The sequence below is a fragment of the Leptodactylus fuscus genome, chromosome 3 (assembly GCF_031893055.1).
Source record: "Leptodactylus fuscus isolate aLepFus1 chromosome 3, aLepFus1.hap2, whole genome shotgun sequence".
NCBI lineage: Eukaryota > Metazoa > Chordata > Amphibia > Anura > Leptodactylidae > Leptodactylus > Leptodactylus fuscus.
In genome coordinates, this window is record NC_134267.1 from 38,113,955 (window position 1) to 38,141,403 (window position 27,449).

The 27,449-nt window shown below is 44.0% G+C and overlaps 1 protein-coding gene across 2 annotated transcripts in view; it reads right to left on the reverse strand.

The window, feature by feature from the left end:
• ATL2 (atlastin GTPase 2) overlaps positions 1-27,449 on the reverse strand; it is a 55,539-nt gene that overhangs the window by 14,742 nt on the left and 13,348 nt on the right. For both annotated transcript variants that reach the window (XM_075267424.1, XM_075267423.1), the window contains exons 2-6: positions 11,221-11,474; positions 9,900-10,034; positions 2,194-2,298; positions 1,336-1,386; positions 405-461 (exon numbers count right to left, since the gene is read on the reverse strand). In XM_075267424.1, the coding sequence (XP_075123525.1) occupies positions 405-461; positions 1,336-1,386; positions 2,194-2,298; positions 9,900-10,034; positions 11,221-11,474 (602 nt within the window). The remainder of the gene's footprint in view (positions 1-404; positions 462-1,335; positions 1,387-2,193; positions 2,299-9,899; positions 10,035-11,220; positions 11,475-27,449) is intronic.

The window sequence follows — 27,449 nt, forward strand, 5'->3', positions numbered from 1 at the left end:
CTTTGGGTAGGTCAGCAATAGGCAGCGACGTTCAAGCATTGCAGCCTCTTCCCTGTACAGATGACGTCACATTCATTGGTCACATGGTACAGCAGCAACTCAATAGTTTGGGGCTGAGCTACAGTACCAAGCACAATCCCCATGCTGTGATAGTGAAGAGGCCACAGCCATCACAGTTGGAGGGTCCCAGTGTCAGACCCCCACCCCCACCAATTACATATTGATGACACCCTAAAAGATCAGATATCAAGTAAGCAAATCCTGTAGAATCCCATTAATGAATGCCAAGATGTTTCCCGTACACTTTTACATAGATAATGCTATTAAACATACATCAATGCCTTTGCCAAGATGCACATTAAGGGGAAGATATCAAAGACACAACTCCAGTCGCAGTTACTCACCTGAAAGGGTTTCTTGTAGATTTCTTCCATCGCAAGCCGTCCATACTCAGTAAAGAGCTAGAAAATAGGATTTGTGCAGAGTTCAGAGAAGCTTTGTCACAATGTTTCCCTCTGGGATGTTGCATTTTATTTCTATAGTCCTCTCATTTAATATTGATGTGGAAAGCGTGTGAAATTAATGCGCCGGTCATCAATCCCCTGCAACACTCCATGAATGTAAACTTCAGCAAGTATTACATATGTTGTAAACACAACGGGGTAGAAATGGTCCCAGTCTACAGCAACCAAATAAAAACCAAAAAATAGAATCTGATTTATTGCATTGGGTATATTCTCAAGAAGGAGTCATCACTGGTGTCCACCCACTGGGTCCTCTGTCATTCACTAGAACAGGAGTCTACAAGTACATGTGGGAGTCCCAGTAGTCAGATCCTAAGTGATTGAACACTTATCCTCGATCCTCTATCAATGGTACAAACTTATTGGAAGGTCGCTTCCCCCTTCGTTCCAGACAGCTAGTTAGACCACAGAATGGTAAAGTAAAGCCTACATTAAGCCACATACACACAGTAGTTTAGTAGTAATTACATGGAAGCCCTGTCCCCTGGGATTATTTTAAGTGATCAAACGTCAAGTCACCCTTAAAGTAAAGGTGCAGATACACAGCTATAAAGTGAGAGTTTGGTCCAAGAAAAAAATAAATAAATTATATGTATATATATTATAGAGAGAGCGAGAAGGAGAGCGAGAGAAGGAGAGGATAGATAGAGATTATATATATATATATATATATATATATATATATATATATACATATATATATATATATATATATATATATATATATATATCCTGCAATCCCTCCGACTTGATAACATAGTCAAAGCTTACAAAATATCAGTGTAATAGTCAGCGTATTCTGTAGATTTACCTGTAAATGCTGAAGATCATCTTCTTGAATATTTTGTGACAAATTATAAACCTAAAATCAAACAGAGCACCCCCGTAAGTATAATCCCATGAATAACACAAGTTGATTGCACCGATTATGCTTAAAGGTAATGTACTCACATCATATAGATTTTGGTTTTTATCAAGTTTGAACTTTTCCCTCACACGTCCTTTGTATTGGATTTATCATTTTTGGATTTATTATGTTTTATTCTGTTTCCCTTCCATAAAGATGGGGGCGGCCATCTTGCCAGAACACGGTTGTGGGAACAGCAGTTCAGAGGTTTGCTTTACAGCAGCCACGTGGATATAGGAAACCTCCGTCAGAAAAGGACTCTGACCTCCATGGAGGTGGGACTAGGTGAAATGCCCCCATAAATGATGTGATCCCATGTTACCTGTATCCTGCTTTACAACAGAGGAACCAAGCAGAGTGATATATAGTTTTATGGAATAGATTCAGTATAAATTGTCATTTATTATGTTATCTCTGTGTTCTTGCCAGCTTAGGAGTCATGTGGGTGGTCCTATTCAGTGATGGACAGCCTTCCCTGTACGAGTGCGCATACACATAGCTGTCAATTACTGTGAATTAGGACCGCCCACATGACTCCTACGAGTCACATTACAATGAATAAAACACAACTTATAGAAAATCTTTCACCGTAACACTATGTATCGCCCTGCTCTGCTCATGCTCTATTACACAGTCTGAAGATTGTACTGCATATTCAACATGGCAGGATCTCTTTGACATAATCTTCAACCTCTAACCAGCTTTAGGGGAATTATATTGAGGCTTCTAAAAAGGAGAGTCATTTTAGAAAGTAAGTAGTACCTGGACAGAACTGGTCATTGTGCTCAAGGCAAAAACCGTTGCACAATCCTTAATCGTAGACTGACTGTCAAAGGCTCCCTGAGTGTCCATGAGAATAACCGCAACCTGGTTAGAGAGGGAAAGAAAAACCAATTACAAAGGGTGAAGGAGTTTCAATACATTAGGAAGTTCTAATTGTTATTAGTCGCTGAAAGTTGGGATTAGTAAAATTTACGTGTTCACGCCTGTTTATCAGATATGTTAAATTTCCATAGTATGTGCGTCCATCAAAACAAACAAATTTATATCCTACTAATATTATAAATGTGAAAGCTTGTGTGTTTGGATGTTTGTTCCTCAATCACGGGCGAACGGATTTGCCAGCAATTGCACACAAACATAGGCAGCCAGATTGATACATAGGCTACTTACTTTGCCGGTACACGGCCGGAGTTCGCCACCACAACCCCTGAATTGCCGTTCGCCTAAACTGAAGGACTTGAGATGACGTCATCCCAGGCCCTTCAACTCTTCCCCGATTAGCTGCCGCTGCTGTGTGGGCGGAGCTATTGGCCCGACTGCAGCCGGGAGAAAATGGCTGCATGCGCACGCTTGGGAGAGGAGCCAACAAGCGGCCTTATTTTGGACAGGGACGGACAGGCAGCGTTACTGGATGGCTGCGCGAACACTGTATCGTCTGCACCTGGTAAATACATTGCCGCGCAAAGGGAAAGCTGTAGCCCCGCACAGTATGCCACGCAGATACAGGTACCTCCATACACCGGCGTAGGCTGCGATGTAGCAGGGCTGACACGCCATGTAGCAGAGCGCTGGGGGGCATGGGTGGTGTGGCCAGGGCCCCCGGCAGAGGGGTTGGGGGGGAGGAGAGGCATGGATGCAGGACGTGGGTACCATTGGGGAAGAGGGTCCAGGGGCACAGGATGGAGCAAGAGTGCAGGGGGATAGGGGGGCCGGGGACAAGTGGTAGGTAAGGGGGCTGTGGCGGCACATAAACACCAGCAAATACCAAATTAGAAGCAAGGGGGGCTGGGAGCGCAGAGGTGGGGGCCAGGTTTTCAATTGTGGACCATTTGCAGACACATTATACTCAATACGGCCTCTTACACCACCAGATATTTTATCCGTGGTGTGGCCGGGCCACAACCGTGGTCCGCAATTTATAGGGCATGTCCGTAATGCCCGTGAATTGCGGCACTGCACGAACTCGCCCATAGAACTCTATGGGCGAGTGCGGCAGGACACGGACATCTGCGGAGTGTATGTTGCTGATCAGCAACATGCGGACCATAGAATCATTACGGTCGTGTAAGATCAGCCTTAACCCTACTATTATAAATGTGAAAGTTTGGATGTTTGTGTGTTTGTTCCTCAATCACGCAAAAACGGCTGAATGGATTTGAATGAAATTTGACACATAGTTTGTAACCCCGATTAACACATAGGCTACTTTTTATCACGGTAAATGACATGGCTTCACTACTGTGAGGGTCAGTTCACATGTGCACCGTCCGTGCGGGTTTTGACACCGAGAGGACATGTCACTTCTTTTCGCCACTAGCGGAAAAAAGAAGCCCGGCGGTCTGCATAGACCACCACTGTAAAGGGGCAGATTTTGAAGCGAAATTCGCTGTCAAAATCCGCCCCTTTGCCCATGTGTGAACGAGCCCTTATGAATTTAAGTTCACGTACTATATTAAACAGCACTTAGCAGCACCTTATCTCAGCCAGGGCTGTTATCTCTAAGTAAAAACACACTTAAACCACAGTGTGTATACACATTTGATTATTATCTGATCTGCTCCAGTGCTGACAAAAAACATGGGCAAACACCTTTAATCCCCATTGGCATTTTACCAATTTTAAACATGCCTGCAAAAAGAAAATCTAATTTGTCGCAAACAACGAGAGCTATGAAGGAGCCAGAAGTCTCACAGCTCTCCTCAAGCACAGCTGAAGGGGATCATCGACTCCAACAACACGCTCATTATATGGCGTCCCAGCAAGCTGCTGACATGCTCGAACAATCACAGGCACAGCACGAGGAACGAGTTCAGCGGCAGGCCAGATTGAGAGCTGCCGAAACATACGGATCATCAGCGCCAACAACACGCTCATTATATGGCTTCCCAGTGAGCTGCTGAGATGCCGGAACAATCATGGGCACAATGCAAGGAACAAGTTCAGTGGCAGGCCAGCTTCACAGCTGTTGAAATGAGGGAGCAGGGGGATCATAAACACCAACAACACGTTCATTATATGGAGTCTCAGTAAGCTGCTGACATGCCAAAACAATCACTGGCACGGTGTGAGGAACAAGTTCAGCAGCAGGACAGCTTGAGCCAAAATGCCAGAGCAGGCAAACCATCGACGGCAGCAATTTGTTGAAAAAAAGGAAAAAGATAGGTGAGTATCTATCAAGGGAGCTTAAAAATAAATCTTTATTGGATAATTAAAGATAAAATCGTGTAAACACCAAAACACAGACTATGATAGTCTAAAAAAATCGCTAGAGATAGTGAACCACTCATCACTAGCAAAAAGTCTAAGGATGGAGGGTCCTTATTATATTACAATTATATTACAATTCCCTCACTATTCCCTCACTATCACTTAGATAGTAATTGGCCAGAAACAAAAATAAATATAAAGGATGCCTATCAGAAGCATAGGATACAGAGATAGAACGCCAAGAATAAAATTATGGCTAATAGTTCCCTAGCAAATATATTGCCACTGATCACCCCTATATCTTGATGGTCTGAATATACCTTAAGACCAATCAACAAATACTGGCCAATTATATAAAACACAAAATCTTTGCCTATAGTCAACAAAGTTGTATATTATTGCCTGTCAACAAAGTTATTTTGTATATTTTTTGCCTGACGCGTTTCAATGTTCCGGTCTCTATAGCTATGACCGGACATATCTTCAGAGGCATAGATTGTCAAAAACGGCAAAGGTGTCTGACCTAGTCTTAGATATTGTTTTAAACTAGTGCTGCACACCCTCCCGCTCCCCCCGCGGCACTGATGTATGGCCGTACGGGGCAGCAAGAGGTCCGGCTTTTTAAACCATTCTATCCGCCCATTCCAGTTATTGTGTGACGAATCGCTGCGAGCACTTCACAGCTGATCACTAATGATCATCACAATCTAGCGGACAGTGTGTATCCAGCGCACATGGCCCCGCATATCCAATCACAGACAGAGAAGCCCGGAGCCTCCGCAACGCCCCGCCCTGGAAGAAGAGAAGTCTGTGCTAGCAAAAACAAACACAGAGTTAAAAGAACAGATAGAGTCCATTCAAAAATTCTCCTCCAGTGCTGATTTTGAACGCAGGGAAAGTACATTACAACAAACGGTAGAACGTTTTGTCGTTTTTATGAAGGAGAGGAAGCATTTCCAATACAAAAGGGACATGGAAGATTTTAGAGAAGGAAAAATCTTTGATTTTGCTTCGAAAGGCACCAGTCATAGAAGGGAGCCTGATACGGAACCCTCATCGTCCGAATATGAGGGTTCCGATACTGAAGCGACAATTCCCAGAAACAGAAGAGAAAGAAATGCTGTATCAAAAATTGGGGGTCCTCAAAGGAATTCCAGTCCCAAGAGGGGTAGAAATCGTGGGGGCAAAAATGGAGGTGGTAGAGGAGGTTTTTTATCAACAGGCCCCCAAATATCAGACTACCTGTTGAGGGCAAGGAAGTAGTGGCTAGAGATGACCAAGACAGCATGCAGATTATCAACCTTTCAGCTAGGACATTATCTGAAATTGAGGAAGCAGTTTTGAAACGTGGGCTGTCATTTGTTCCCACACCCCCGTTTGACTTATTTACATGGATAAAGGATCTGAATCTATTTTGCCGCAAGCTTAAATGGCGGAAGTTTTTTTCAGATTACAGATCAAAGAACATGTGAAACACTTGGTATTGAGAGAGAGGATCTTCCCTCGGTTCAATTACTTGGGGGTTTGTGGGAAGAAGGACAAAGGGAATTGGGGAGGGACCCTTCACAGGGTTACGGTTACCTTCTAAAAAATTCCCCCCACTTCCCAATGACACAATGATAGACACGTTTCTTACAGTTACGACCAACCAATTGTCTAAGATTGGAGTAGGGAGTTATGCGCGATATAGGGATCGATGTAATCTGACCCCAGAGGAGAGAGAGGCTCTTGTTGGTTTGGAGAGGGATTCTTCAATTGTGATTAAGCCTGCGGATAAGGGGGGGAACCTGGTTATTCTGGATCGTCACAGTTATATCAAGATGTGCAAGAACATCTTGGACGATGGAGGGTGCTATGAGGTTCTCCCCCGGGATCCTACAAATCAATATCTGTCAGAGCTTAAGAACATTCTATTGAGGGCAAAGCAGGAACGCCTGATTAGTGAGGGTGAATTTAATTTTTTACTACCCAAATGTCCGGTAAAATCGACATTTTATGCATTGCCCAAAATTCATAAGGGCCTCTGCCCCTTGAAAGGTCGCCCAATAGTGGCTGGAATAGACAGCTTAACGCAGAATATTTCGTACTATGTTGATGAAGTACTTAGATCATTTGTGGTGACACTACCGTCCTTTATAAAGGACACCACTGATGTTCTGCGCAGAATTGAGGACCTCACTGTGCCGAAGGATGCGTTTTTGGCGCGTTTGGACGTGGAGGCCCTCTACAGCTCCATACCTCATGATAGGGGGTGTGGGGCTGTGGAGGGCTTCCTACGCTCAAGGGGTACATATTTTGCGGCGCATAACTCCTTTGTGGTGGAGCTTCTTCATTTTATTCTTACCCATAATGTTTTCCTGTTTGACCGCCTCCTCTTCCACCAGCTCAGGGGTGTAGCTATGGGGAGTCCCTGTGCCCCGACTTTTGCAAACTTGTACCTGGGCTGGTGGGAGAGGGAGGTGGTCTTTGGTGAGGAAATGGAGAGGTGGTCATCTTCCATACTTTTGTGGGTTAGATTTATCGACGATGTCCTGCTGATTTGGGGTGGTACTAGACAGGAATTCAAGGAGTTTGTTGAGGCCCTCAATATTAATCATATGGGGCTGTTCTTCACTTCAGAGATCGCGGATTCTTCTATTACATTCTTGGACCTTAATATTCATAAATTACCATCAGGCAAACTTAGTACTACTATATTTAGAAAAAGTACTGCTACGAACTGCTTGCTTAGTTGGTCAAGTTGGCATCCATTTCCCTTACCCCGTGGTATACCGAAAGGGCAATTCTTGCGACTTCGTAGGAATTGCACGAATTTGAGTGATTATGAAACAGCGGCAGGTGATTTAAGAAGAAGGTTTCAACGTCGGGGGTACCCGGACGGGATTCTAAGGAGGGCACATCAGAATGCCTTGACAAGGGATCGCGAATCCCTGTTACAATCAAGGGTAAAGAAAGATTCTAATGAAATGAGAATCATAGCCACCTTTGACTCGGCCAATAGAGAAGTGGTTCAGATCCTTAGAAACAACTGGGACATTCTTAAAATGGATCCAGATATTGGTCCTCTGATCAATGAACATCCGTTAGTCACATATCGCAGGGGACAAAACCTGCGTGATAAATTAGTGAAGAGTCACTTAACACCAGAATGTACAGAGAACTGGTTGGGTAGACATGCGAAATCACTAGTGGGAACATATGCATGTGGCTCTTGTAAGGCATGCAATTTTGTGCAGTGTGGAAAATCATTTCTGAGTAACACCACCAATATGGTATACAAAAATAACAACTTTATTAACTGCAAGACACAGGGTGTTATTTACCTGGCTACCTGTTCCTCCTGCGGGATTCAATACGTGGGTAAGACTATCCGCGAATTCCGCAGGAGGATGAGGGATCATATAAATGATATAGGGAGACAGGAAGATACTCCCATAGCGAGGCACTTCTGTGAAAAACATGGTGGGGATACTTCCCTCTTGAGATTTCAGGGAGTGGAATTGGTCTATCCGTCCCCAAGAGGTGGCGACTTTGATCAAAAGCTACTCCAACGTGAGGCGAGATGGACATTTATTTTAAAAACCGTAAAACCTTGGGGTTTAAATGAGGGGATCTCCTACGCTTGTTTTATTTGAGCCACTATGTTGGATACATTGTCCTTCTAGTTATCCCTTTGTGGTGTAGGAAGTGGTGTTATTCTTTTTCCCTATACACCATAATTGGATTTATCTATATATTAGTGATGCAGGTATTTTTAGTTCTGTCGTTCTGTGTGGGGTCTTGTTCTGTCGATTATCTCTCCTAGTTATGTCTCCTTATTTAGTCTGTAAAACCATGGTGCCTTACTTATTGAGTCTATTTTGTGCCTGTAGCGGCATTCTTACTTACCTGATGGATGTTTGTTTTCATCCTTGTTTCTAAAAAGATGCGTGGGCTGTGGCTGGTCGTCTTTCACAAGCCCACGCATTCTGATAGGCTGCCAGCATGGGCTATGCCGCATTGACATCACTGTTTTTGGAGGGCGGGGCGTTGCGGAGGCTCCGGGCTTCTCTGTCTGTGATTGGATATGCGGGGCCATGTGCGCTGGATACACACTGTCCGCTAGATTGTGATGATCATTAGTGATCAGCTGTGAAGTGCTCGCAGCGATTCGTCACACAATAACTGGAATGGGCGGATAGAATGGTTTAAAAAGCCGGACCTCTTGCCGCCCCGTACGGCCATACATCAGTGCCGCGGGGGGGAGCGGGAGGGTGTGCAGCACTAGTTTAAAACAATATCTAAGACTAGGTCAGACACCTTTGCCGTTTTTGACAATCTATGCCTCTGAAGATATGTCCGGTCATAGCTATAGAGACCGGAACATTGAAACGCGTCAGGCAAAAAATATATAAAACAACTTTGTTGACAGGCAATAATATACAACTTTGTTGACTATAGGCAAAGATTTTGTGTTTATATAATTGGCCAGTATTTGTTGATTGGTCTTAAGGTATATTCAGACCATCAAGATATAGGGGTGATCAGTGGCAATATATTTGCTAGGGAACTATTAGCCATAATTTTATTCTTGGCGTTCTATCTCTGTATCATATGCTTCTGATAGGCATCCTTTATATTTATTTTTGTTTCTGGCCAATTACTATCTAAGTGATAGTGAGGGAATAGTGAGGGAATTGTAATATAATAAGGACCCTCCATCCTTAGACTTTTTGCTAGTGATGAGTGGTTCACTATCTCTAGCGATTTTTTAGACTATCATAGTCTGTGTTTTGGTGTTTACACGATTTTATCTTTAATTATCCAATAAAGATTTATTTTTAAGCGTCCCTTGATAGATACTCACCTATCTTTTTCCTTTTTGTATTAATTTTGGGCACGTTCATTTGTTATAAATTATTTTGGTTCTTTTTCAGCAATTTGTTGAATATAGGTAGGTCATCAAAGCCAACAACCCGCAGACGAAGTCACGGGCAGAGGCTAGTTTATCTATAATGAAAGAATAATTCTGAGATCGTTCTGGTGTCCCTCCACTTTGTGGCAGCACAACAAGAAGCCTTCATGTCAGCGATCCTGCTCAGATATTTAAGCTATGTGCACTTAATGTGACTGTGCAGCCGCCAAGTGGAGTTCTGATTACATGCTTGTAAAGGAAATTGGTACATAGACTAAGCCAGTCATACAAAGCACATGGTAGTGAAAGAAAGACAACCCAAGTGATTACTAATATGTTGAAGAAGCAAGGCTTGTACAGCTACCTTTGTTCCATCAGGTTTGTCAACAACAAAAACTTCACTCCAAATCTGGATACCCGTGGTCTCCCGCTCACTTCCTCCCCGCCATGTGAAACCAGTCAATGGCTCATGAGCTCCACCAATCCAAGTTGTGCTGCTCTAAAAATAAGGAAGAACAAGTCATCTGTAACAGTTCTAGGCAAGAATTTAGGTTTATATTCTGTATTGTAGTAGTCGAGTGGAGGAAATTGCACATAAATGCAGGTCTGTACATAAAGAGAACAACTCTCAATTTTTTATTTTTAATAAAAAAGGTAAAACATTAAATGGATATCACAAGAGACTTGGGAAGTTTAGTGAACTGCAAAAAGCTATAGTGATTTGTGGCAAGTGGTCAGATCAGTCCATGAACTGGGTAACGTAAAGCGAACTACATCCCCAGGTCACAGAAGAGCAAAAACCATGAAAGGGGCTCTATCAGCAAAATCATGCTGCTAGAGCCCCACATATGCGTGAATAGCCTTATAGCCTTTAAAAAGGCTATTCAGGCACAGTAAATGTTATATTAAACTACCCCCCCCCCCGTTTAAAAAAAAATACTGACAAATGGCGGCAGCAGCATTCAAAAGGATAGTAATTACAGATGAGCGAGTACTGTTCGGATCAGCCGATCCAAACAGCACGCTCGCATAGAAATGAATGGATATAGCCGGCACGCGGGGGGGTTAAGCGGCCGGCTGCCGTCAAAGCGGAAGTACCAGGTGCATCCATTCATTTCTATGGAGCGTGCTGTTCGGATCGGCTGATCCAAACAGTACTCGCTCATCTCTAGATAGCATCAAGTAGGTTTACTGTATATGTGTGAGGTAAATTTTTTTTACTTTGGACTGGAGAGTCCTCCTTTAACTCCCTCATAAGAATGAAGTTTGCCATGGAGTTTGTAGTCAATTTAATTCCTCTCAACCAATAGATGTGATACAGCAATAAACCTTATAATAAGATCACGATAACCATAATCATTAAAGGGAACCAGTTAGGTCAATTTTGGGACACAAAACCACCTACAGGTTCTTTCGGACTGGGGGTTTTAGTGTCCCAATAGTCCTGTTATAAAGCTGTCCATGTTCACAAAAAAACCGCACACAATGGCCTCAAGTGTCACCCGCATCTACAGTACGATTTTACTACTGAGACCAGTGAGTGGCGGTAGAAGTCAAGTGAATCATTTACATGAAGTCTTTGTGGCAGGCACATGAGCTACAGCGAATTTAACAAGTAATGCTTATTTTGTATATCATATGAAACCTTCCAAAAATGATTAATAATAAATAAAAGTCATTTCTACCTGACTGTACATAAACCGGATCATAAAATCAAGTAAGAAAGATTTCCCTTTGCGAAAAGCGCCAGCTACAGACACCACGACAACATTCAGATCCCGTATGTGATCCTGCATCAAAATACTCTCCAGGGCTTTTTCATCTAGCTCAAAGCTATGGTTGTCTTTATGGGCCAGGACGATCTGGATCGGGCAAGGTTTGTCCATCACCTCAGCGTCGCTCTCAGAATTAAGCTGGATGTCTTCAACATGATCTTCATCTGGAAAAAAAAGAGCAAGAAAAGTTATTGCCTCCTGCCGTGTGACTACAAGTAATGTGGTAGCACAAACTACAGACACATCTTTTCAGACAGACCTATCACAATTCCTAATGTAAACCCTTCTGTAGTTAGGATCTCTAAGACGAACCCTCCTCTGACCCCGCTCCCCCATTACCCCACACAATATGGTGCAGTTTCAGACTAACTTTATATGTCCAGGCACCATCTGCACATGAAAGGACACGATTGGCGACGGCTCGTACAGTTTTATATATGGTTTTGTTTTTTTTAAATGTAGATTGTGAGCCCCACATAGAGCTCACAATGTACATTTTTTTTTCTCTATCAGTATGTCTTTTTTGGAATATGGGATCCATGCAAACATGGAGAGGACAAACTCCTTGCAGATGGTTTTTTGCCATTGGCGGGATTTGAACACCAGGACTCCAGTGCTGCAAGGCTGCAGTGCTAACCACTGAACCACCGTGTGGCCCCCCCATACAGTTTTACATCTGTGTAATGACAGTAACCTCTATTATAAAACTGTCGGGCAGCACTACAGCCTTGCTGTGCTGGAGTCCTGGGTTCAAATCCTGCCAAGGACAACATTTACAAGGAGTTTGTAGGAGTTTCCTCCCACACTACAAAGTCACACTGATAGGGAGAAAAACAAAAAAAATTATCTGACCATTGTATAAGCACTGCTACCTCCGATACCACCCCAGCTACCTCTTGCGTTAACCTCTACCTCATAGATTGTAAGCTCTTGAGAGCAGGGCCCTCAGTCCCATTGTGTAAATTGACTATTTCTTTGCAATTTATCCTGTCTGTACTTGAACCCTACAAATTGGGCAGTGCTGCGGAATATGTTGACACTAACTTAATTTTTTTTATATTTTATTATATTTTATGATGATGATAATAATAATGATAATAAATAAAATAATAATAATAATAATAATAATAATAATAATAATAATAATAATAATAGTGCACTGCTCCCCATACATAAAAAATAATGGCAGGTAATATTTGACATTTGTCAGCACAGCAACAAGGTAGTCAGTAGAGCTGGGCGATTAGGAGTTAAATTAAAATTGCAATTAGCTAGGCATTTTGCCTCAATTACAATTGATGGAGATTACTTAGACCATGTCCCTTTTAAACCAAGCCCCTTTCAGAGTACGAGTTGGAGTTGAGTGAACTTCTCAAGATTCGCCCACACCAGACACGACTGAACCGAAACTGCCATTATACTTTGGGGTCTCATCAGACTCTAAAGCATTAGGGCTCGTTCACATGGGCACAGAGGAGGCGGATTATGGCGCGGAATCCACGCCATAATCCGCCCCCTCACAATGGTGGTCTATGGAGACCGCTAGCGTTCTTGTTGTCGCTAGCGGAAAAAAGAAGCGACATGACCTTTCTTGAGGCGGATTCCGCCTCAGGAAGGCAATAGAAGTGAATGGGAGGCGGAAACCACATCGCGGTTTTTTGGTACTTTTTTTTTTTTTTTGCAAAAACTGCAACACTTTTTTTTATGGTCCATTCACTTTCAGAGGAGGGGAAAACCACCTGGCGTTTTCTGAAGTGGTTTCCTAATTAGGAAGAGTTTTTTTTTCCGGACCAAATTACACCACACGTAACTCATGTGTGAACTTAGCCTAATGAGTCGAGGCCCAGGAACTGTGATTAAAAAAAAAAACAAAAAAGCACTTTAGGCGGGAACCTGACGTAGCATAAACCACAGCATTTCACATTGCTGCAGTGTGTGAATGGGATTAGCCATAAACCCATCCACTTTGCAGGTAAAATACCCGCAGCGGACATGGCGCAATTTCAAAGCCTGCGATTTTGCAAATGGTTGCATGTCAATTATACTTACAGAAACGCTGGCATTTTCCGTATACGAATAACTGAAGCAGAGAGTCCACAGAGGAAAGCTCTGTGGACTGCGAAAAGTTTTGTGGTAAAAACCGTGATAAGTTTCCACTCATCTGTCCGGGACTCCTTGCGTCTATGTATCATATTCCACGTGACCTGCTGAGACCTGCGAATGGGCCTCAGTGGGTCACGTGACATCATAATGCATTGACATTCACACAGAAAGCAACGTATCAGAGCACATCAGGGTTTAGTGACGGACCATCACACAACCAGCCATTAGGAAGTCCTCTTTATTTGAGATGAGCAAATAATATTCAAAACTTTAGTTTCGAATACCTCGCTCCCATACGAAGGAAAGGAAGTGGCCGAACACCAAGGGGTTAAGCGCCAGCCACTTCCATTCATTCCTATGGAGTGAGGTATTCGAAACTAGAGTGTCGAATACAATTCGCTCACCGAAGAGAAGAGTGCAGCTTGCAGGACCTACTCGCTCTCGGAAAGGGGAATGGAATCCCCAAACGGACTTCAAGCACTGGAGTGAACTCGGCCTAAACTTGCTCATCACAGTCGGCGCGGTAGACAAAGCCGCCAGATGTTTATATAGGTGTATTATTAGAACAGCACCCGGACAAGAAAGTTAGCAGAGCGAGGCATGTCATGTAAACCGACTCCTGAGCCGCGGCCAACTCTCTGTGTGACCCTGGAAACACTAGATGTCCAGCCTCAGGCTTCAGAAATAGCCTGGAAATGCTAGCTAGAAAGAAGAGCCAGGATTAAGTAATGTGCCCTGAATGCGTCAAGGCTCCACCGAGCGCCAAACATCACACTTTATAATATTAATATACGAGTGCGGGCCCAAAGATTGAGCTCAGCACCTACATATAGACGCACTGGATACATTCATAGACATTAATGTATGTACGGCGATATATATATATATATATATATATATATATATATATATGTATATAAATAGTGGGGCGTTACAAAGCAAGAGCAGTGCCAGTGGGGATTGTGTTTTTAAATATAATGTTATAAAAAGGTGGGTGACCCCTTTAAAAAAAAAAAAAAAAAAAAAAAAAAAAAAAGGACTTTTTACCCCCCCCCCAAAAAAAAAAAAACTTTGCATCCTTGAAGAAGCAACACTCCACTGATTCTGGCACAGCTGGAATTTTCTCTCTAGCCCCCGCCATTCCTGAGAAAGTGGTGCTCTTAGTTTCAGCACCCAATATGCAAATTAAGCTCTCTGTTGTTAAGTGGTCAATCCTAGGGTGAAGCAGAAATCTAAGGACCGCCTACTTGACAACAGACTGCATCATTTTGCTGAAACAAAAATATGAATGTTCGGGAATTGTACCGACTAGAGAATAAAAAAAAACAACTGCGGTCGATTTAATGTAGCGGCACCTGCTGAAGGGTACAAAGAGCCAGAGCTGGTAAGAAGTCCTCTACAGGAACAAACAATGTAATGTTGTACCTAAGGCAGCACTTTGACTCCAGTTATAAGAACACAAAACACAGATGCATAGACTTGCCCCCTAGGCAATGTAGTATCAGTCGTCTTAAAGTGTTCCTTTAAGGGCTCGTTCACATGGGGGCGGATTTTGGCACTGAGAGTGACGCGGGGAGCCGTGTCTTTCTTGGGTCAAAACCCGCCTGCCACGACCGCCGCGGTGGCGGCCTCCCCCTCTGGAGTCAGCTAAAATGAATGGGTCCGACTAGGAGGTTGCTGCCACCAGGCGGAAGCCACGACTCGGAATCCGCCGGAAGAAAGGGCAGCTCGCTTCTTTTTTTTTTCCCCCCACTAGCGGCAACATGCCGATAGCGGAAAAAAGAACGCTAGTGGTCTCCTAAGACCACCATTGTATGGAGGCAGATTTTGAGGCGAAATCCGCTGTCAAAATCCGCCTCATTGCCTCGTGCAGAATCGGCATTGCGTCAAGAGTCAGCAGCTGAGTCAGCTGCAGAATCCACGGCAAGAAGGGTCATCTCAATTCTTTTTTTGCCACTACTAGCTAGCGGAAAAAAGAAGCGAACGGCTCCCATTGGCCTAGTTCACGTGGGGTTCTGCGTGAACACATTCCGTCACGGCTTTCTGCTCCGAATTAGGCCCAAATGAACGGGCCTAGTCTGGAGGTAGGTGTCGCGAGGCGGACGCCGCGGCTGAATCATCCGCGGAATCTGCCTGAAGAAAGTACAGCTTGCTTCATTTTTGCGTGAGCGGGAACAAACTGCTAGAGCCAAAAGGATTGCTAGCAGTCTGCATAGACCTCTATTGTGAGGGGGCAGATTTTGGAGGTGGATTCGGCGTCAAAATCCGCCCCCTCTTGCCTCGTGTGAACTAGTCCATTAAAGTCAATGGAAGCAGTTTTTGGCAGCGGATTTGGAGGTGGATTCCTAGTCAAAATCCGCTGCCAAGCACCTCTGTGTGAACAGACCCATAACATTTCATTTTTCAGCTAAGGGGGGGGGGGGGGGGGAATCTTTTAGGGCCCGCTCACACGGGCACAAATTATGGCACGTAATCCACGTCATAATCCGCCCCCTCACAATGGTGGTCTATGGAGGCCGCTAGCGGGAAAAGTGTGAACATACCCTTACCACTCCTGACTGAAAATACTATTTTAAAAAAAAACAAAAACAAAAAACACAAAGAACAATTTTGTAAAATCTATAATTCTAAGTTTCTAGAAGGAATAACAGGTACGGCAATATTTCTCAGAAAAGGTGCTCAACAATGGTTATTTCTTAGGGATAATGGGTATTGAGGATAGGTGACGGGTGCCCTGACTATCTATACAGGACGTTCTCATAGACCATTGTGACCGGTGACAGATTTATCTCCTCTTGCAGCTGTAGAGGTGAAGAGATTTCGTTTGGGGCCCAGTCTATGGAGAGGAATGTGAGGGCTACAATGTAATAGTTTAGCGGGCGCCTCCTGGGTTGTCACAATGATCTCCCTTTTACATGAGGTTATTAACACTGTACACAAATGGAGGAATTCTTTACAACATATAAGCTTCTGAAGACAGATCAGCCGTGTCTACTCCTAAGCAGTAGCGGCAGCACTTTCACAGTCCTACTTCTATCCTTTAGAGAGCAGCCAGAAATAGCAGCGAGTTCTGCTTAAGACTTTGGATTCCGCTGGGATCTGCAGCCTCGACAATATGCAAACAGTCAATGTGATTAGGACAGAGCCACAGAACAGAGCAAAAATAGCGCTCATTTCCCTGCTCGTATATAGGGGCGGTGCGGCTAACCCAATTATACCATCATTTACCACCAGCAGAGTGCCCGAATGATAGCTAGAGCTGCATACAATGAAGTATTATATCATATGAGGCTCTAAGTTCACATCAACCTCTCCTGACACATCTGTGTATTTATGAAACCATATGTGCGGTTATTCCTCCTAGGGAGGGGAGGGGATGTATTTTTTATGCACCAGTATATTCCACAGAAAAAGACGTATATAATGTATGTGGTCCATATTGTTACAAAGCCCTGTGACAGCGAAATGTGTGTCGATGTAGCGCTAGGGATGACTTAAGCCTCATTCACATCTGAGTTTGTATTCCGTCTGGGGGAGTCTGCGTGGGGACCCTCTCCCAAACGGAATACCAAACGCAACTGCAAAGTAAAAGCACATGGATCCCCATAGATTATAATAGGGTCCGTGTGCTTGCCGCCAGATCTCTGCAGGGACAGGAAAGTAGTTCACAATCCAAGAAGGAAATAAAAACAAAAAAAACATATTGGGGGGGGGGGGGGGGTCAGTTGCTTTGCTTAGTAGTGGTGAGGCTACTGTTTGACACACAGAAACTAAGGAAAATTTATAGGATGACAACTGACCCATCAATATATTTTTGGGGGTTACATGCAGAACCTGCAGGAACATACAAAAGGACTGTCTCACTAAAGCCTCCACAACCTCCTACACCTACCCCCTGCCAAAGAGAAAACACCATGCAAAGGTTTTACATCTTCACAAGTCTGAACTGGTAGTATTGCAGAGGTAAAGTCCAAAAAAGAATACAGTAGCAGACCAATGGACAACAGTTTACACCTTGTCCATGCTGCACGTGTTTGCAAAATGTGAATATCAACCTATTTCTTTTCCAATTGCCCCAGACAGCGTGCATTTGCAACCCTTCTAGGCTGATGTTAGATTTGGCAGGAGTATGCCATACAACTCCTTTAAATAACATTGCACTTACCCCCCCACTCACCCTACAGACTGATCAGTGAACTCCACACGATAAAGTAGCGCACATACAACTTACCCTCACCTCTCATCGCTCCGTATATACAGCCAAGATACAGGCACTCCGAGCATGCACTTCCCATTGAAGAGGAGACATATCCAGGGGAGTCACTCACAGAAAATAGCCATTGTTTATCCCATATGTCTGGTATGAAGCACAAACCCACATGCTTTGAATTGTAAAACTAGACTGGAATAATGCATAGGTAAAAGTTCACAGTGAGCCTTGCAACATGCACGATAAGGTGGCCAGATAAACTCCAAATGTAATAACTCATAAACGACGCATTTCACAATTTCGAGAAAAGGAACCAATACGGTGTCAGATGTCCAGGAGACAACCCGACAGACAGCTCAAAAATGACTGATAAGTTGTCCAAAGGTGCACCAATAATTGGCATTTACACCTCAAAGCAAAGGGCCGCAACTATCGGTGCACCAACTGTTGTAAAGCTACAACTTCCATCCTCGCTGACCTGTCGTGAAGCATAGGTCTACCTTTTCACACAGTGGTTAGTACTGGAGCCTTGCAGCGCTGGAGTCCTGGGTTGGAATCCCACCAAGGGCCACATCTGCATGAAGTTTGTATGTTTGCGCAGGTTTCCTGCAGGTACTCCAGTTTCCCCGCACAGCTGACCATTTTGTGCCTGTATGGCAGCCACTAACCCCACAAAGCTCCCTGCCCTTTGAGTCTCCGTGAGAAAAGTGCATTACAAATGACTGTCATTATCATTGAATAAATCTCATAGATATGTGAGCAATAACCCATGCACATGACCGAGCGCAGCAGACTCCATGTCATCCGAGTGTATTCCGCCTTTTTACTGTCTATAGGCGCTTCCAAATAATTCTGATCCGATGGACCCACAAAGGACCCACTGAGGTCTAAGACTGTATTATGGATTACGGTTTATATAGGATATATTAAATATGGCCTATTATAGTCCAGAGCTGCATTCACATGAGCAGTCTCCAGAGCAGAACTCTCCCTGTGGTATTATAAAGACAATACAGGGCTCGGTTGCTGGGAAGGGACCTAAAGACGCTGCACATTATTATTTCTGCCTGATAGAGATATTCTTCACCATTTAGGAAGTATTGAACAAGTCTTTCAGCAAAATCTGGGTCATAGTCAGCAAAATCTCTGCAGTTTATTGATCGATGCAAGATAAAAATTCAGGTTTCTCTGAAAGTAATAGGGAGGGGTTAATAAGCACTTATTAGGAGGGACCAGAATAGAACATCTGAAATATCACAACGCAAGTGTACAGATTAATATGGTCTCACATTTAATGCCAAATTAGCACTGAAGATACACGGGGGGGTGGGGGGGGGCGGCATTTATTACACGACACTGGACGACAATTTTATTTATTTTTTTAAACGTAGATTGTGAGCCCCAGATAGGCATCACAATGTACATTTCTCCCTATCAGTATGTCTTTGTAGAAAGGGAGAAAATCCACACAAACACGGGGAGAATATACAAACTCCTCGCAGATGTTGTTCTGAGTGGGATTCAAACCCAGGACTCCAGCGCTGCAATGCTAACCACTGAGCCACCGCGTTGCCCCCTGGACGACTGAATTTTTGTTGCAGATTGTGCCGCTTTTTTCTATTTATTTATTTTTTTAAAGCAATGTCAAGAATGGGAAATATAAAAAGCACAAAACAAAAAAAACAAAACAAAAAAAACAACCCACACTAGTGTTGTGCTCTCAGTCATTTAGGTCCGCTGGAGAACCTGAATGACAGAGTCGGACCGCTGTTTCAGCAGGTGCACACAGACACCAGTAGGCCCCATTGACTAGAGGTACATGGTGGCTTCTGCTAGGCCATCTTGGATATAGGTACAAATTCAAGTTATGGAGCTCCCTATCCTCAGGATAAGAACAAGCGCACTATTCGGATAAAATCACCCCAAATTCACACAGATATGTGAGGTGTTCATTGGGTTTCCAGGCTAACAATATTGCTGACATATCCTAAAGAGAGATCACTAATGTCTGATCCCACAGATCTGATATCTGCCATCCTCACCGATTACCAGTTCTCAGCAGCTGATATTCAGAGAATGGAGCAGGAAGCAGACAGCGCTGTTCTCTGTGTAGTGGCAGAACTGAGTCACTGCAGCTTTGGTCCCATTGCAATGACAATTTGCAGTACCTGGTCTGGTCACTACACAGAGAACGGCCCAATTTGATAGAAGACCCCAGTTTTGTTGTGAAGGGATACAAGCCAGTTCATGGGCACAGAATTTAAGGCCCCTACAATGAATGCACATTTCTCTCCAAGTAGTCAAGGACAGGATGGGATCGTTTCATGCAAGATCAGGAAAGCCCTTTCCTAAAGCATTATGTAGGACACGCGACTATGATTTCACAGGAAGGGAGGGATCCAGTCCTTGGCACTAAATATACGGCTTCTGAATGGAGCCATAACAGGATGATTTAAAACTGGCCTTGATGTCATATATGATAAGTTTTAGGATAAATCCAGACAATCCCATGTAACCATTAACAATACGTAACAATCTACTAGAAAACAGCTGCGACTTACAGGACATGTTTCAGACCACATAATGGCCATGACTTTTTGGCTTACCCTTAAGGTCCGCAGGAGAACTACAAACCACACATTAACCATAGCACTCCATAGAAGTGCAAAATGAGGCCTATACTGAACGTCAGCTCTCTGCATGGAAAAAAAGTGATCAATAAGTCAATACATGATCTCTCAACATACTTCATGTGTAACATTTCACCGCTACGTAAAACGGGACGAGGCGATGTAGGGATGGTTTACAGGGATGTATGCGAAATTGGATGTTAAGAGCAAGAACAAAAGGCTCACAAGGCATTACAATCAAGAGGATTAATGCGGATAGAAGGATTAAAGGGAAAAAAAATAAATCTCGGGGCGTAATGTAATTCACGGGATGCCGTGTACAATATAAGTGGATTGATAATTAAGTGAGCAGCGGCATTTAATGAGGACTCGGGAAAACAAAAGCGGCAGTATCCAGCGGGGGACTCCGATCATCTGGAAGAAGGCATTCATAATACACGTCTTATGGAGCGCTGCCCGCCTGAAAACGGGTCAAGGCTCCACGTAGTGATGAGAAATAACACTAGCGGTTCGGTCTGTATAGTACAGGTACGCTAAGGGTTAAGCACGAGAAGTCTTTATGAAATACTAATCTCATAGAAGACCGTCATAAAACAATAAAAGCTTCAAAGTCACGATAATACTCAACACTGCACACAAAGTGCACTACTAGCACAATATACAAACATGTTCCTTTTGATTCCACGCTGTCAAATAATGCAATAAAAGTTGCTAAACATACTTTTTTTTTTTTCTCAAAAAGAGGACCTTCTACCACCGCCAACTCGTCACATTCTTCAATAGGCGCCACTCCACTGAAAGATTTTAGTTGAGTCGAGGAAATGTTGGAGAACTTTAAAGTACCGGGGCTGGCTTAAAGGGATTCTGCCACTAAATAGCTATTTTTTCTGCTTTAGACGTCGGAATAGCCTTTAGAAAGACTATTCATCTCTTACCTTTCTTTAGCCGTGGTCTCCGTGCCGCCGTTCCTTAGAAATCCCGGTTTTCACCGGTATGCTAATGAGTTCTCTCGCAGCAATGGAGGCGGGCCCCAGCGCTCAAACGGCGTCCCCACTGGTGCTCGGGAAGTCTCTCAAGCGACGTCTCCTTCTTCAGCTGCATCCTCCCCTTCTCTGTAGTCTTCCTTCTGCATTAGCTCCGACGCCTGCGCAGTCAGCTCTGCCAGCGAGACACTAGTGGAGTCGACTGCGCATGCCGGCCGGCGGCCATATTTTTGAGGCCGCAATTGCACGCACGATCCTTGAAGTCTTCGCCGAACAGAGCGTACTGCGCATGCTCAGTAAGGTCAGTACACTCCGAAACCTGGATGACTTCACTCGCGCATCGGAGGTCTGTATAGACCTTACGGAGCATTCGCAGTACCCTCTGTTTGGTAAAGACTTCGAGCAGCGTGCTGCACGTGTGCACAATTGCGGCCTTGAAAATATGGCCGCCGGCCGGCATGCGTAGTCGGCTCTACTAGTGTCTCGCTGGCAGAGCCGACTGTGCAGGCGTCGGAGCTGACGCAGAAGGAAGATGACAGAGAAGGGGATGATGCAGCTGAAGAAGGAGGCGTCGCTGGAGAGACTTCTCGGGCAGCAGTGGGGACGCCCCCATCGCCGTTTGAGCGCTGGGGTCTGCCCCCAATGCTGTGAGAGAACTCATTAGCATACCGGTAAAAAAAAAAAAAAAAAATCGGGGAACGGTGCTGCGGAGACCACGTCTAAAGGTAAGAGACGAATAGCCTTTCTAAAGGCTATTCTGACGTCTAAAGCAGAAAAAAATAGCTATTTAGTGGTAGAATCCCTTTAATATTTTTTTGATGCAGTCAAACTCCTTTTAAGCTCAGAATAAACAGATTTAAAAAGGGAGTTTTCCCATCTCAGGATTTCACCTGCACTCCTGTCTCCTCTCTCTTCCACTTCCAGGTTTTTAGCTCAGGTCAGAAGAGCATTTCTAAATTATAATTACATCTGGATTTACATCCAGAGATAACAGGCACTGATCAGAAACTGTTCTGGCTCTTATCAGGACTCAGCAACTGAAAGAAATATGCAGAGAGAAAGAGATGGCCAGGAACTGGGACCAAATCAGCAGCCTGACCACTACGGCTACATAGCAGAGGTGGTCTGTCACCAAGGCAACAAGTAGAAATATTTAGCTGCATTTGGCAAACTTGGCAAGACAGATAAAGCGATGTATTGGGTAAAACATTTCCGTTAGCTTCCACTACAAGTCTGAATATGACCCCGGAGAGGAGAATACTCCTTTAAATGAACAACAAGCTACATTAAATCATTTCCTACCACCCTATACATCAAAATGCTCAGCTCCTTCTGCTCTGTAACAGGATACCTGAATTTTCTATGTAATAGGTTACAAACATGAGTAGTGCTTCTTAGTAATGGGACAATAAATGTCATGTCTAAGACCAGCTTAAAGGGGTTGTCCAGGGTTTGTTTTTTCTAAATTAGGTTAGAGAGAAGGCGTTAGCAAAAAAAACCCCAAAAAACACGTAGCACACGTGACCACTGAGGCCAATCAGTGACATCAGAGAAGGACACAGGACGTCCCAGCTGGTGAGGACTCCAGCAAAAGAAGACAGCTGAGCAGCAGGACCAACCCGTGCTGGGAGCACACCGGACCATCAGGGACAGGAGAGAATGGGTTTTTTTTGTGTTTGTTTCTTTTTTACCTCCACCAGCCTAATTACGTTTTGTTTTTTGTTTTTTTTTAGTCTGAACAACCCCTTTATGGTCTCATGTACATAGCAAAGCACGGTGAACCAACCTTATATAGCAGTGTACTATCTATCCATATAAGTGCTACAGAGCCACAGTTTAAGAAATTCAGACCAGAGTCACAGAGTCTGACAGATGGATTCCCCAAGTACTGCAGTTTTGCAGCATAGGTGGGTACATTTTGGCACCCACCAGTTTTGCACCAAAAACCCCACGTCGCTTTTGAGAAAAATGGACAGAGCATGGTGGAATATGTAACTCACATCATATGTTTCTCCACATCTAACAAGTTAGGATCCATCCCTGCCTTATAATATTCTTGAGATTTTATCATTAATAGTTTTCAGTGAGCCATATGAAGTATGGGATTCTCTCCGTTCCAGGTGATCTAATATAGATTGTAAGCCCTCGCGGGCAGGGCCCTCTATCACACTGTGCCACGTTGGTCACTGCTAGGATTGGATTGGTATATTTTATGTACTGTACGTAAACCCTCAAATGTAAAGTACCGTGGAATGAATATAATAATGTACAGCACTGTGGAATTAATGGTGCTTTAGAAATATTATTATTCAGGTAGCTGTCTAATCTCCCTGTGGAGTGTATAGACTGGTGGTGAGGACTCTGAAGGGGGCATATGCCTGTATTATACATGGGATATGTACAGTAGATATTCCCCATTGAATGTAATAGCAGTATGAATTGGCTGACTGAACACAATGGAACAACACACAGCTCTCTTTCTGCTTTGCCCTATTTCTGTCAGTGGCCGGCACGCTATAGCTATGCAATATTTCCACTGAGCAATAATTACCTCAATGGCTGGAAATGCGAGCAAGCGGCAACGCTAGTCCTTTATACTTGTCTTATCTGCCACGGGCTGTATCGCCAGAAAAGCCTGCTGAAGAAATTAGATTTAAGGAATTTAAAAAAGACCTTTTAGGCCTAAGATATTGGATACGGCATAAGATATTCTCTAAGATGTTGCATACAGATGCAAAGCTGACCATGAACTCACTATTCTCATTAATGTGCCCCAATGCCAGAGTCAGTCTCATCGCTGGGCAGCACAAGACTATTAAAGTGCACAGTCCAGGGGACCCCCCCCCCCCACCAATGGCACTGAGCTGCAAGGCCGGCCCCTCTGACAGTGCAGGGATACCAGAAGCCAAACCAAACTGCACCAATATCTCTGAAACTGAGGCAGGTATTGGTAAAATTGAAATGCGCTAAAATTTAGTGCAATGGTATATAACATGCGCTATCTTAGAAGGCATGAAAGGTCCACTTTAAAGGGATTCTACCATAAAATCAAATTTTTTTCTCGTTGACACGTAGGACTAGCCTTCAGAAAGGCTATTCATCTCCTACCGCGCCACCGTTCGGTATCCTGTTTTCATCAGTATGCAAATGAGTTCTCTCGCAGCACTGGGGGCGGGCCCAATGCTGCAAGAGAAATCTTCAGCGACGCCCCCATCTTCTTCAGGAACAGCCTCTCTCCGCATCTTCTTCCGGCGCTGGCGGTTAAACTTCTAGGCCTAGGGCAGAGCCGACTGCACATGCCCACAGGCCACAAGAAAATGCAGTTGGCTCTGCCCGAGGCCTAGAAGTTTGACCGCCTGCACTGGAAGAAGACGCAAGAAGAGGCCGTTTCTGAAGAAGATGGAGGTGGCGCTGGAGAGTTCTCTTCGCAGCATTGGGGACGCCCCCGGTGCTGCGAGAGAACTCATTTGCATACCGACGAAAACCGGGATTTCTACCGAACGGCGGTGCGGAGAAGACATCTAAAGGTAGGAGAAGAATAGCCTTTCTTAAGGCTATTCCTACGTGTCAACGAGAGAAGAAAAAAAAAAAAAAAAAATTATTTTAAAAGGGTAGAATCCCTTTAAGTAAAGATGAAGGAGTTTTCTACAAGGCCACAAATTAAAGAGCTTCTTCGGTTCTTTAAAGAGGACCTTTCACATCCTCATAGTTTTCTAGTAGTATATATTACCGTACATCTGATGTGTGGTATTATAGATTATTGAATTCTGTGCACTGTCAGCTTTCCCGGTATGCAGCCTGGTGCTGGAGATATCGGTGAGAGATAGTGCGCCAAAATTAACGGCATGGGGACGCCTACCAAGGAAGATGACAGCAAGCTGAACCACCAAGAGGTTTAGAGAACATCTTCATAACTGCAAAATTCTATTTATATTGGCAAAAAAGTTTAATAGTCTACAAATTTACATTCCGTTATATTAGTAGGAACACACCTTTAAGTTAAAAGGGAATGGGTCATCAGAAAATTACTATTCCAGAAACCAAGTGGGTTTTTAATAAAAAAAAACAAAAAAAAACACACTTTTTAACTGCCAATTCTATAGCGGTATAGGGTTTTTTCTTTGCCGCAGTCCCCTAATTCACATCCCAAACAGGAATACAAGAGAAGATAACACTACTGACCCATCATTACATACACAAACAGATGAGGTCACCGTTTATCTACTCCCTCTACCAGTACAGAGAAGGCCTAGAAAATACTCCTATAGACCTCAAAGTCTGCTCCAAACTATTGGCTATGTCCATAAGATTGCTATAAAGCTAAATACTGTAAAACCACCGCTAATATTGATAAGTTACAAGACACTCACTTTGCCAAAAGGTGGTTTTGTTTTTCGTAAGTGTAGGGTGAGGTGGCATCGGTCAATCATGCCCATGGTAATTCCTCGATACTGTATCTCACATTCAGGCCCTATGCATGATCCATAGGCTCTCTCCTAGAAGCAGTGCAAACACTTCTGTAACATATGCAATGGAAATGAGAATTTATTGTACTGTATATATCCATACATTTCTATAGGTGCCATACAACCCGCGTAGCCACGTGCACAGTCACACAGGCAGTGACAAATCTCACAGGCAGAGCCTCATAAATGCCAAAGTGACAAACTTACAGAAAGTTCATCCATAAGAGCTTGTAAAGCCGTCACTAAGCTCACATATACTAGACAATAGCGGAGACTGTTAAATCCCAAGCTGGCGGTCACATGCTCGAGTTTCCAAGGGGATCCCAGATAACAATGAAGAATTCACAATTACTTGCACAAGGTCTTGTGCGACAGCGGCTTTCAAAGTCCAGGACTCTGCACGAGTTGCACAATCCAACCTTCACTCGGGCGTACATGTGGCATTTCCGGCATCCTAACAGCGACAGACGCCACTCAACTCAAAATAATTCATTTACAAGCACCCAAAGCAATACTCTGTGTGCGCCAAAAACTGCGACAGGGTCATATATAGAGGACGTTAGGGCAGGTATAGTGGAGTGAGGAAATGGATGTCCAACAGCAGAATCCACCTCACGGGGCATCCATACCTAGAGAGAAGCTGTAATGTTTCCAGTGGCATGTGAATAGGAGGATGCCAGCTGACCACACAAGTTCAGAGCTGGGCACGGATCAATGGACTGTCTGGAGCCATGCCAACCTCCACGTCACACCTCATACATAGCCCTTTATTTTCATCTTAATTTAGATATATAATGGTTACGTGAACAGGTGCTCAGGTTGTTCTTTTCTGTCATCAAATTGATTAGTGACTTAAAGGGCTTGTCCAGATTTGGCAAATATATGTTATTGTTTGTATAATAAAAAGTTATACAAGTCTCCAATATACTTTCCATGTCACTCCCTCATGGTTGTCTAGATCTCTGCTTGAAGTCATCCATTGTTACCTTCCAGAGGATAAAATCAGTCCATGGTCTCGTGATGGACACGCAGGTGCACGGCTTGTTACCAGGCTGATGTCCTGTCACTGAAACAAGCCGTGCACCTCTGCCTTATTCACAAGTAAAGTATAGCGGAAGGAGCCATGTCAGACGCTCTCATCCACTCAGCACACATGCGGCGCAGGGATCAGGTTGCTGTAATGCAGGTCCTGGCCAGTAGAGGGCGCACTGTACACTGGGTGAAATCCCTGCGGAAACAAAATCTTGCAATGTGTATAAGGCAGGGGTAGGGAACCTTTGGCTCTCCAGCTGCTGTGAAACTACAACTCCCAGCATGCTCCTTTCTCTTCCATGGGAGTTCCAAGAGCAGCAGAGCAAGTATGCATGCTGGGAGTTGTAGTTTTGCACCAGATGGAGAGCCGTACGTTCCCTACCCCTGGTATAAGGGATAACAGGACTGTCTTCTATAGTAGATGTGTAAAGGGAGCGGGTTGGGGGGGTTGAATTGTGCCAAAGGGAGCATCTCTAGTCTGCTCACAATATGGGGGACAAAGCTGCCCGGTTTTAGGTTAGCTTATCGATATTTAACCCATTACTGCCGATATGACAACTTTGTGACCTTTGTGCACAGTTCAGTGGGCGGGTTCTAATTAGAACCTCCTACCGGACACCTGACCCCAGAAGGTGGAGAAATATAAATGAATAAAATTCAAGTTAAGCGAGATACACATGGTCAAAGTATGTATTATATGGGCCAAGTACAGATG